Source organism: Pogoniulus pusillus, chromosome 31, assembly GCF_015220805.1.
Source record: "Pogoniulus pusillus isolate bPogPus1 chromosome 31, bPogPus1.pri, whole genome shotgun sequence".
Classification (NCBI taxonomy): domain Eukaryota; kingdom Metazoa; phylum Chordata; class Aves; order Piciformes; family Lybiidae; genus Pogoniulus; species Pogoniulus pusillus.
Genome location: NC_087294.1, coordinates 7,773,362 through 7,786,060, shown reverse-complemented (window position 1 = coordinate 7,786,060; position 12,699 = coordinate 7,773,362). Strand labels below are relative to the sequence as shown.

Sequence of the window (12,699 nt, the reverse complement as noted above, 5' to 3'; positions counted from 1 at the left end):
CTGCCCAGTTTGGTCACCATGAAACTTCCCAGTAGCTGTTTTTAAGACAACAGTAAGAACAAGGCAAAGAAATACCAGTAGTTAAATACTACTAAGCAAACAACTCATCCATCTCAAGACAATTGATAAAACTACTGGATATCCCAGCAGCTGCATTTTTAAACTATGCAGAGCAGTCCAAATTCACCTCTGGGTTACAGATTTGTCCAGAGGACTGCTAATTCCTGACACCTTGTGCTATTACAGACTTGGAACATGACAGTGTTTATTCATTGCCAATTTTTGAGAACAAAGGAGTCTCATTTTAAAATGGCATGGAAGAGTGAGATGGGAAAGTTCTCACTGGCTCCAGGGCAGGATTTACTCCTGGATCAGAAGATCCAGTTTGAATGTAAAGAAGGAGGTGAGAGATCAATAACACAGTCAATGTGAGTAACTTCTACACCCTCAGGAAAACCAATCAATAAAACCACAGCTGTATTTTCCCAAAATTATTCTGCAGCATGTAGCATGCATGAAAAGGCTCTTCCTCTTCCCATCTTTGTGGATAATGATACAAGCTTTTCTAGACCTTGGCATCTTTTAAGGGTGGTGCAGTGTGGTGCTAAGCAAACTTCAATTCCAGTCTGCTCCAGTTAGACAGAAGCACTGCCTAACAGGATCCCTGTTTTGCCATCATGCCAGGAGTTATCTAAGCCAAATTTACATGTTCTGTTTTGAACTATGTCTGTTAGAAGAACATAGCTGAAACTACAGCCATCAAAAGTATATGATGCATGCCACAATGTCTAATATTCTGTACAGAGCATACACCCTGCTCCAGGAATTAAGAAATTAAAAGACTATGTTCATATAGGTTTTGAAAATTCCTCTTGTTATGTCAGGGAAATTAATATCTTGCTCTTCTTTGGATTATTGCAACCTAACAGGACAAGGTTAGCATTACACACAGGAAAAAAAAAAACAACTCACGCTCACCTTCAGTTATGGACATAGAAGAGCATCTTTTTCTCTGATGCTATTAATTATTTAATCTAACACTACTATCACCATCTGGTGGGGACCGGCTTGCACCCACCAAACAGCAGCCTACTATCCCTAGTCTAGCTGTGCCATCATGTTCGTGGCAAGCTTCTGACAAGCAAAAGGAGAGACAGGCCAATTAAAAGTTCATGCTGAGAACAATGAGGGATCAGGAGAGGTGCCAAACCTGGCTACTCAGCTAAAAGTTTAATTAGCCCTCTCTGTAACAGATCACGGAACTGCAGAGAAACAGTTTTATAAACACTGTTGATGCTTTTGGGCAATGACAATGTACTCCACTGCCCTTGTGTGTACAACATCACTGTTCTTAAACTCCTCGTCAAAGTGCCAAAAGGACAGCAGACAAAGAACTGACTGCACTGAACCAGAGGAGGAGAAGTTGTCCCATAGTCGTGGCTCAGATAAAAGGATGAAACTTCTGGGATGAGCAGCACATGGACACTGACCCCGGCACAGCAGGTAGCTGAGCATTCTGATGGAAGAGGCATCACACGCAGATCATTCGCCTTTCGACAATGGTATTTACAAGCTTTTCTTTCTCAAGAAGCCTAGGGTCCACAGACACCAGTTCACCACCAGTAACATAGCAGCATACTGAAAAACAGTTCCCAAACAAAAGCCAGGAGCTGTAGCCTAACAGCCATGAGCAACACTTTAAGGAATTCAGCCTTTAAATTAGTAATAGTCAGGCCACAGCCTGCCTGCCTGCACACAGGAGATGCAGGGAGGCTGATTCAATACTCTTCTGCTGTGACTAGAGTGGTGGCATCATGCAGCTTCATCTTTATTCTCCTCCAATACCTTCAGGACAGAACCGGTCAGTTACTAGTCACGCACTGTGTCTGTAACTGCTGTAATGGCAGGGCACTGCTTGCAATCCAAAACTCAAGCTGTGCCTTTCCAGTCGTGTATCATCCCACTGCAGTGTATTACAGCACCAATTGAGATGTAATTGCAGTGAGCCACTTAAAGCATTTTTCTGATTTAAAAGGAAAAAAAAAAACCACAAGAAAACAACTCCTTTGACCCATTTTTTTCATAGGCAGAAGAATGTCACCATTCTTGTTTATTTTGCACCAATCAGATGCAATCTATCTTTCAGCTGCTTATCAATTTCTTAACTGTGGCATCCTTGTGCTTTCCAGTTAGAAGAATGTTTTAGAGGGTTTGTAGGGAGAAAAATATATTGCCTAAAATAAAGGCTGTGCCCTCCCCTCTGCCACTTAAAAAAAACAAAACAAAACAAACCACAAATTTTCCCAATCCCAGCTCTTTTGAGACACTTAGAAAATGCAAGCAAAATGCCATCTGTTGGCAGTGAGGTGGGACTAAGCCTTTAATGTTGAAATATTTCAGAAAACCCAAGCAGGCAGATTTGAGTGACAAGACAGTTCTCTAAATCAATGCATATTCCAGGTCCAGCCCTGCACTTCCTTTCACATAATTAAGACACATTTCTGTTTAATCTGCCATTAATTCATCACTTCCCTTTTAAGAAAACAATAAACTGACCTTACCAAACCTGCTGCTCCTTCACTGGTTTAAAAATTCTAGGATGGGGCTTTGCTAAACTTCCTAAGGAGGTGTGAAGGGGAGGAGTCTCCTTCTATGGAGACTTTTAAAACCTTCCTGGATGCTTTCCTGTGCAGACTACCCTAGGTGATCCTGTTTCTGGCAGGGGGCTGGACTTGATCTCTGGAGTTCCCTTCCAAGCTAACATTCTGTGAAATAAACCCTAAGCAGACCCTTGGGTGCTGGAATCTCTTTGTCTTGTTTTAGCAAGCTGCTTCTGCACATATCATATATAATTTGCCCCTGCTGTGAGTGCCAGTCTGTGAGCCACAGGGGTGCCCTGTGGCAGGATACGGGCACCTCACAGGCCTGCCCCGAAGCAGCTGCTCTGCAGACCATGGTAAAGTCAGTCTGGGGGTGACAGGAAAGGAATCTCTGCATATATGCTCCCAACCTACACTTGCTACCCAGAAGAACTGCTGTGCATTTGGTGAGTGTCTGCTGTCTTCATACAGAAAAAAAATCCCAAAGAAATAAAGAATTTGAGGTCAGCTTTCAATAGTCCCACTCTCAGGAAGAATGTCATTCAGCATCCTACAAGGTGATGTGATGCCAGATACATGCAGCTATCAGTCTACTACAGCTTGCTGTAGGTATTCTGTAACAGCCAAGTCACCTGTGCCAAGGCTTTTATATTGAAGTTTAAGAAAAACCCAGTTCTGCTTAAGACCTATCACTGTTACCTAACAAGACTACACCCTTGCAGCAAGACTGCAAAATAAAGTATCAAAATCAGCAAGCTTTATGCTCCGTTTGGCTCTTGCAGCCTTGCTCCCATGAGAAGCGATTCCAGGCAGCGTGGGCGCATCCATTGGCACAGCAGGCAAAGGCAGGTGGCCAGGTGCCAGCAAGGCTGCCTTCTGCAAATCACCAAACAAATTCAGCACTCACTTGCTCAGGAGTGTTTTCATAGATATACAGTCACCACACATGGCACAATCCTTTCTACTCAAATCCTTCTTACTTTTATATACAGTAATTTATCGTGGAAGCTAAAACAAACAAAAAAACCACAACTCAGATTCCTTCTAAAATTCAGATTGCATTAGCAGGCTCCAGACACTCTATCATTCTGAGGTTTGTTCTCTGAAGACACCACTTTGCCAGTTAATTTTCTCTCTTCCACCAGTCTAGCCCTCACTCCACTCCACTGTCTCCCATATGGTTAACATGAATGTGGCAATTAATATGCAATTAATAAAATAGTGTGATCAACTGCTTTTGTTCACAGCAGCAGCTGGTCTGCATGTTAGAGGGTAATTAGACAAATTAAGATGTACTCCTTTTGTTTGTAGATGAACTGACAGCATCACTCTTGCTTTAAATGTCACTAAGCCTGCTGGCATTTTGGGATTATTTTAAACATGTCCTTTTTCATTAACACTACAAGGTATCAGTAAGCCAGATTTATATGCTGCCAGCTGCAATGCCAGCAAAGCACAAGTCTGCTTTACCTCCAAGAGGTTTGCAGAAGCCAATGCAGATTTATGGAGAGAAGTGATGTATTGCTCTTCTTCAGGCTCTTCTTGGTGATGCCCAACGATAGGACAAGGGGCAATGGGTGGAAGTTGAGGCACAGGAAGTTCTATGGAAATATCAGGATATTTTTTCACTGTGAGGGTGACAGAACAGTGGAACAGGCTGCCCAGGGAGTTTGTGGAGTCTCCTTCTCTAGAGATGTTCAAGACCTGCCTGGTTGTGTTCCTGTGTGATCTGGTACAGGTGACCCTGCTCTGGCAGGGGGGGTCGGACTGGATGATCATTCGAGGTCCCTTCCAGCCCCTGACCTTCTGTGATTCTGTGACTGCAGGGAATGAAAGTGCCTTTACTTAAAGTATGACAGCCTGTAGTATCATGTGTCTCTGGACAGAAGACAAAAGCAGACTTGACCTGTAACTGTGTCCGAGCAGAAGTTTGAAAACCTTGAGGCTCAAGCAGCATGCATATTTTTCAATGTTTTGTCATCAGATTAGGACAGGGAAACAAGAGAGGGTTAAAAATCTGTCATCATCTATCAGATTTGATAGCATTTCCTTTAAAAAGGCATTACTGTGGCCTATGCAAGAGGCAGACATGAGTAAAAGTGGTTTCAGGAACAGTTCCACGCTCTTTAAGAGTCAAGAGCTGAAGTAAAACCCCCCACGTCCTGGCCAGGCAGGAGGGCCAGGAACCCCAGCACCAGCAAACTTCTGTAACTGAGATTTCTCAACAGGCAGAGGCGCTGGGGTGGATGGCAGTGATGTTCCAGCAGCCACAGCTCTCAGGAGCTGCTCTCCAGAAGCCGGACTTCTTTGCCTGCACCGTGGCCCTGAGTGAGATTCTGTGTCCCCTGGAGGTTGTAGGCCCTTTTCTGGTTGTCCTTGCTGCACAGCCCACGTTGCTCCCACTGAGAACAACACAGAGGTCACCATGTCCACAGCAATATCCTGTTTAAATCTTTGCATGACCACCTTCTGTGGGCTCTGCAGAAGCAGCAGTGCAGGTTACCTGTATTTAAATTGAGGCAACATGTGTCATACACAAAGCACCAAACAAGATGCTTGACAAACCAAGCATTTGCAAGGCAACACACCATCACACCTTTGCAAGGGGTCATTATTAGAGCTTCTGGCTTCCCAGTTGTGTGGGAAAAAACATGTGTGAGGAGTAGCTGGCACAGGAAAAATAAAGGAGTGGCAAGGAAGCCTTTGAAGGTGTGTTCACATTTAGTAAGAGCTAACAAGAAAAGACAAGCAACCAGGAGGACTTCTGCTGTGGGAGCAGTGCAAATGTGCCAAACTCCACAGAAAGCCTCTACCATTCTACCTCTACCCTGCACATAGAGTCATACATCCCAACTCAATAGATGGATGAAAGTCACCAACCTGCAGAGACCTGGAAAACCAGATCTAGAAGCAGTGATATACATAACTACCTTGTTAATAGGAGGATTTGCTTCATACTCCTCCAGCACAATAAATCACAGAATCACAGAATGTCAGGGGCTGGAATGGACCTCAAAGTATCATCCAGCAATGGGCCTACAGTGCTGCTAGTGTTAGTTTTTTTTCCTGCAACGTATTTGAAGAAGCCCTTTCAGTTATCCTTGACCTCCCTTGCAACATTGAGTTCCAAAGAGGCCTTAGCCTTCCTAGCACTGCAGCTATAAATCCTTTTATCACTTCACCTCAAAGCGTTGGCCTGAGGGAGGGTGGAACACAGTAAGGAACATGGCATAGAAAAATGGATTTTGATAATGCTGCCATAATCATTTTCTGATGGCTAGTGTGACTCCATTAGCCAGGCTGATGAAGGCATCTCTTAGCACTTCTACCTTTTCTGTGCCGTTTCACCTTCTCCTCACCATGTTTCAGCTTTAATACAAATTGAGTTTAATTTTCTTAAAACACTCAAAACCATTTCTTGAATTTACTGCATTAGATAAAGCAACTTCCAGTAAGACCTGCAAACACATTGTACTCATCATCCATGAACCCCAGGTTTATGCACTGACAAGCCCATTCAGTCTGTTCTTAACCATCATCTTCAACCACAGGCTTTCCTTCCACTCTAACCTGTTTCACATGTGGATTTGCACTTTTGTTGCTCCACCTGCTTTCAGCAGATTCTCCCTCCTCCAATTGCCAAAAACACTGCACAAAAGATGTCTCTGAACTCAGACTCTTCCAGATGCACTTGAGTCATGTTAATGAGCTCTGTACCAAAACCTCTCTGCCTCTTCCTTGTGATTCTGAGTGCCACACATGGCTTCTCATCTGCTCCCTTGCAGAGATGAATGCATGAAACATCCACCACCAGCACTGACTTGCAACTGCAAGAGCAAGTGCACCCCTAGCAGTGAGCAGGCAGGCTAGCAAAGCATTTTGTTTCAGCAAGACAACGCAGCAATGCTTTCATATTCATGTTACTGACTCACTGTTTTACAACATCCCAGCATCAATCTCTCTTCACATCACATATTCCATGTTCTCCTTCATCCACAGCGTTCTCACATCTGATTCTCAAAAGGATTACAAACTGTATGACAGCAGCACGAGAGACCAAGAGCTGGATGTTCATGGCACAGCCAGAAAATGACAGGTGAAGGGCCTTTTCTATACAGCACACACAGGGAACATACAGCAAAATGAGTAAAAACTACTTGACATGTATTGAAAAGCACACCAGGAGAGTAGTCATTTATCCAAGACCTGAAGTAATTTTGTACGAATGGAAACATCCCTTTCCTTTGCAAGATTTCAGTGGCTTGTTTTGGCCCAATGAACAAAACATCCATGAAGACTCAAGTATAAGATAAGCTCTAAGACCACTGAAAGAAAAATAAACTGGTTTTTTTATAGCCACGTAATAAAAATTACCTTGAAGTCACTTTCTCTTTAATAAACAAATCAATTCCCAACTTATCTAATACAATCTGATCTATCAGCTCTTATGACAGGAACTGAATGCAGCAGATAAAATTGGGATATAATGGCCAGTCACTTGCATGAGGCTCTTCAAGTAGCCATCCCGGCCTGCTCGCTGCAACAGACTGAGCCCTTCTGTCACTTAGGGGACCAAAGACCACAAAGGGTTCTTCAGTGCTCCCCACACAGCCCGCGATTTGCAGAGATGGAGAGCAATTAAGTCTTTGTTTCGCACTCCTAAATGAGAAGACAAAGGATGAATCCTCCCCCAAGACACAAGGATTTTTTTTTACACAACACCCTTTAATTGAGAAATTCAAATCCTATCACTGCTGGAAGACTGAGGGGGGAAAAAAGTCATAGCAAACAGTGAATAATAAACCACCTAACTTAGTTCAGAACATCCCATTCATTTATCAATAGATTTAATTATTATTCTTTCAAATGCCATGTTTTTCACAAAACACATATGATAGATAAGAGAGCTGTCATCCTTAGAGTAACAAATTAAGAAGAAAACATTCTCTCATGAGCTAGCAGGCAACAAAATGCTGAGAAAAAAAGCCCAATAATTGAAGCTACTGTTCAACAAACATTAGAAGTAATCTGATACTGCCACTAGCTCACTTCCCTATCTGTAAAAGAAAGAAAAGAACCCTCCAAAATCCGTACCAAAACGTTATCATCACAAAAAGTCAGCAGATGCCACAATTTAGCTAGGTTAGCAACAGCATACAATATCTTTGAATTCTGAAAATTGGGTGGAATCTGAAGCAGCAATGGGTATGGCAAGAGGCAGGCAATGCTGTAACGAGGAGCAGGTGACAGCCTCCCACAGCAGCAGTCACTGCCAACAGCCTCAAATGCCAATTCGGCACACAAACACAACCATGCCAAGTCCTCGGCCTAACTTTGCTATAGGAATAATCAATTACCAACCACTCAGCACCACTGAGTCTCTGTACTGATAGTGTTTGTCTGCAGTCATCAAAGAACATGGGATGGTTATGGTTTCTCCACCACTGTAACACCATGTTTCTGGCAAGCAGGCTGTTAAAGGATGTACTGCTACCTAAAGTCAACCTGGTAGCAAAGAAAGGCAGAGGAACAGCACCATGGACGCTGAAGCAAAGCTCAGCTGGTCATGAAGAACCTCCACTTCACAATCACTGATTTAACAGTTTTGTCAGGACAGTTGCTACACTTAGAATCCAAACCCTAACGTGGTGACTTGACAGCCACAGTTACTACATCACACCACTGGTGAATATTGTGCAGAAGAGATGCTGCAAAGCGAGTAGGATTGCTGGGGATCACTGGGAGGATGCTTCCCCAGGCTTATGAGAAAGTTCAATAATACAACTGCATTATGTTTTCAAACAACCCTAACACTACCAGGGCTGTTTTCTGTGGAGTACATAAGCACTGTGAAACCTTCCAAAGCACAGTTCTCATAACACTTGATAAGGACCCCAAAGGGAGGCCTTTATCAGCTGAGATAAAGCTCAGCCAGTACTTCCCTGCTGTGCTCTGCAGTTATCACTCAACCAGGTCTCAGAAAGCACTTCCACTCCTGAACACTTTTGTTCCTTAAAATAAATATTAACAGAGTTTAAAAGCAATGTGGCCTCCCTGCCTCAAAGCTCTGTCCCACAAATAACACTTTTAACTGATGGCTTAATTACATTGTCATTCTTCTCCTTCTACTGACTGGAAATGAGTTAAGAAGAAAAAAATGAGGCAGCAGGGCAGAACTGGAGTTCCACATGCACACCCTTCTACCACAGGGGACACCACTACTGAAGCACAAACAATTATCCTGGGAAAAGTCAGGAAAGAAAGCAGGTTAACTGATTTTGCTGTTCACTGTTTCAAGGATTCAAGACAAAATATTGAAACTCCAGACGTTTGAAATTAAAAACAAACAAACAAACAAAAACCACAAACAAAATGCATGTATGGAGCCATACTAGGCATCAGTGGAAGTTAACATAAAGAAATCATGAGTAAACTTGGTCTGAAGCATGCAAGAGTTTGTTATGGTCCACATATTAAAAAGCTTTAGTAGATCATAAGTCAAACAATTCAACTGTTTAATTGTCAACAATGTGCTGATTATAAATAAAATTTACATACATAATTAAAAAATATTAAATAGAATCAATCAGAAATTTTCTCTCTTCATTAGGAACATCTTGAAGCAACGAAAAGGCACTTGGATAGGGTACTATAGGAACTACTACACCCCATTCAGATAAGCAAGTTTCCCAGGTTCTTCTTTGCATACCTATCTAAATAATTTCAATTCAGAGGTCACAAAGTTCTTTTCCAAGTAGACAGTGCCTTAAAGTGATTCAGCTACTGAAATGCATAAAATAATAAACAGAAATGCCTGTGTTTCAGTTTCCAAAGTTTTTACATGAAAAGATTTAAGCTCATCAGCAAGTACTTATCCATTTCTAATACTGCAGTATGTAACTATTTCCTCTGTCTCATCTTACGCAAAGTTTATTAATTTCAATTGGGGTGCATTTCAGAAAGGAGGGTAGGGACAACCTTCCCTACAGACAGCACAAAGAGAAAAAGGAGGCAGGCTGCAGGGAGGAAGCAGGGATTTCTGAGCGTTCCTCAATCCCATTTTCACATTCTTGAGAAGTGGGTTCAAATGGATGCTCCTGATGTTCTGAGCTTGACAGTCAGAGCAACACCTTCGATAGGAACCATCTCTGAAAGTCAGTGTCCTGTAGGAATGAATTAACTTCTCACTCATCAAGAGAGACATGCCCCCAGGCTGGCTGGGGCACAGAGGGACCGTGTCCCTCTCCTTAAACGCATCCCTGGAACCATTTTGTAGCACTCAGCCTCTTCATAGTGTCCAGGTGCTACAGTACAGGAACTATGGTAATTTTACATAAAGGAAGCATTTTCATTTTCCTTCCTGAATGAACCAGAATTCACTCTGTGCTCTAAAATACAAGAATTCAGTAGATGAACCAGATTTTTCTTTCCCCACATTTTAAGGCATTGCTTCCTCTCAAAGAAGGCCTGAAACACCCATATGGTAAATCACACTCTGACAGGAGGGGACATCAAATGAAGCTTGCTTAGAACTAGATAGAGAATCATAGAATCAACCAGGTTGGAAGAGACCTCCAAGATCATCCAGTCCAACCTAGCACCCAGCCCTGGTCAGTCAACTAGACCATGGCACCAAGTGCCTCATCCAGACTTCTCTTGAACACCTCCAGGGACGGTGCCTCCACCACCTCCCTGGGCAGCCCATTCCAATGCCAATCACTCTCTCTGTCAAGAACTTCCTCCTAACATCCAGCCTGTACTTTCCCCGGCACATTCTGAGACTGTGTCCCCTTGTTCTATTGCTGGTTGCCTGGGAGAAGAGGCCAACCCCCACCCGTCTACAATGTCCCTTCAGGTAGTTGTAGACAGCAATGAGGTCCCCCCTGAGCCCCCTCTTCTCCAGGCTAAATAACCCCAGCTCCCTCAGCCTCTCCTCATAGGATTTGTGTTCCAGACCTTTCACCAGCTTTGTCGCCCTGAAAAGAGACATACAGGTGGTTCCACTAACCGGTGTTCACACGGTGTGGCTAGATGACTGGTTTTCAATTGCTGTTAACTAGCCATTGTCAGATGATCAGCATGAGACTAATGAAGAAAAGAAAAATCAATAGAATTGCAAATATATTCACGTACTTTTTCCTTTTTCTTTTTTTTTTTTTTGGTTGGTTTGCTTGTATGTTTTTTAAAGGCCTGGTGCAAGATAGCCAGCCAACTGGCTTCTCAGGAAAAGCTTTCTTTGTCTTGTGCAATTTCTCCCTCATCACCCTTAAAGACACTTTTCTGAGCAACCATTCCACAGACAGCGGGGTCCCTTTGCTTAGGTGGTCAGAACAACAAAAAAGAAGGCAAGCAGTAAAACTAAAACCAATAAAAACAGATGAACATTACCACTCTCTGTCTATCTTCTCTCTGTTTCTCATCTGTATTCGCCAGTGAAACCTGAAACTATACAGACTTGAAAAGGAGAGTCATCACAATTCAGGAATTCTTGCTTGTCACATTCAGAGGGAAAATAACCTTAGACCTAAGTGCATTCAAAAGTTTGGTTTGTTTTTAATAAGCACCTGTCAAACCCATTATGCATCTTTGAGTCTTTTAGATATTTCTCTTATTTTTTCCTGGCCTTTTCATCCACTGATTGCTTCTACTGCTTTTGAGTGCCACATAACCAGCTCCACTTATCTAAGCCAATCATTTTGTTAAAAAGGAGCATTACTGAAGGAAAAAGCAAGTGCTCAAGGTCTCCCAGACATGGACATACCACATATACAGTGCCATCCTGTATCAATTAGCAGTCCCACCGGATGGGATATTTACCTGTGCTCACCTGAAGTGGGAATATATTATTTTCATTAGAAATTTGTTCCCAATGTTCATATCCTCTAAATAAGTAGGAGAAATGAGAGTACTTTCCTTCTCTCTGTCTGTTGTAATTATTTCCTCGGTAATGCTGACACACTGCTAAACGACCAAAACAACTACCAAAAAGGAACTGATCTTTTCTTACTTGGCCAGAAGGAGTCGTCGTCTTTGCTCAGTAACTTTTTCTTGAGGCGCCCGGGCAGCTTGGTGTGAGCGTTTCCCATTTTGCTGGAATACAGCGGGATAAGTTCCTCCTCCTCATCGTTGCAGCCGGGCTGCCACTTGCTCCTGCCGAGGCACCCGACCATCGGGTCTGAGCGCAGGCAGTGCACATAGGCAATCATTGTGAGATGCTGCTCTCAAAGATGCTCCTGCTGCCCCAATGGCTAGTTGGGAGCAGAAGGGAGTGGCCTGCTCATAACCCTTGAACGGATGCATACAAAAGGCTGCAGAGGAAAATATTTTCTCCTCCTCCGCAATTCGGCAAGCTAAGCTACTCCATTATGCTGGGAACTGTTTTGAATAGGATTCTGTTAGCTTGTTAAAAAAAAAATTAGGAAAGCTAAAAGAGGAACCACCTGGTTAAGCAGCTCCCTCCAGCTGCTGCCTGGCCTGCCCCGCTGCCGCGGGAGAAAACACAAGCCGCAGAGAGCTGGGAACGCCGGTCACCTGCCAGAGATCTCAGACTCCTCCCGTCCTGCTTCCACTCCAGCCTGCTGCTTCCCTTAAGCCTTATCCCCGATTACTCACCACCCCCTGAACAACAGGTACTCTGCCCATAGGCAGATGGCCATACCGAGCAGCTTATTTAAAGCTAACATACAGTAATCACTGGGACACTGACGTCTAAAGAACTGCACCCTGGCAGTTCTGCCAAGAACAGGAACGTTTACTTTTGTATTCTAGAATAAGAGAAGAAAAATACGCAGAACAAAGAATAAAAAAGAGCAAAGTGTTGCGATTTCAGTATGTAGACTTTAGTAAGGAAACTCCCTCTCCAAGTCAGAATCACAAGAAGGCATCTTCCAAGGTTAGACTACAATTGGACTGATGCTGAATGCAAGGCACAAGCAGTTACCACTTTGCACTCAGCACTGCATAAATACACAAATCCTTGCAATGCCTCTAGAAAGTAGATATTATTCCTATTTAAAGACAAAGACACAGTCCCAAAGAGATTTAATAACCTGCCCACAGAGTGCAAAAGCCAGGATTTGAATTGTGGTATTCTCAGTTC

At 43.2% G+C, this 12,699-nt stretch overlaps 1 protein-coding gene across 3 annotated transcripts in view; it reads right to left on the bottom strand.

The window, feature by feature from the left end:
- The window catches only part of LOC135189282 (NHS-like protein 1), a 114,697-nt gene that overhangs the window by 64,385 nt on the left and 37,613 nt on the right, over positions 1–12,699 (bottom strand). The window contains exon 1 of one of the 3 annotated variants that reach the window (XM_064169461.1): positions 11,608–11,890. The exons of the other annotated variants lie outside the window; for them this stretch is intronic. Within the exon in view, the coding sequence (XP_064025531.1) occupies positions 11,608–11,806 (199 nt within the window). The 5' untranslated portion in view covers positions 11,807–11,890. Of the gene's footprint in view, positions 1–11,607; positions 11,891–12,699 lie in introns of those variants that run through there. 3 annotated transcript variants of the gene reach the window in all.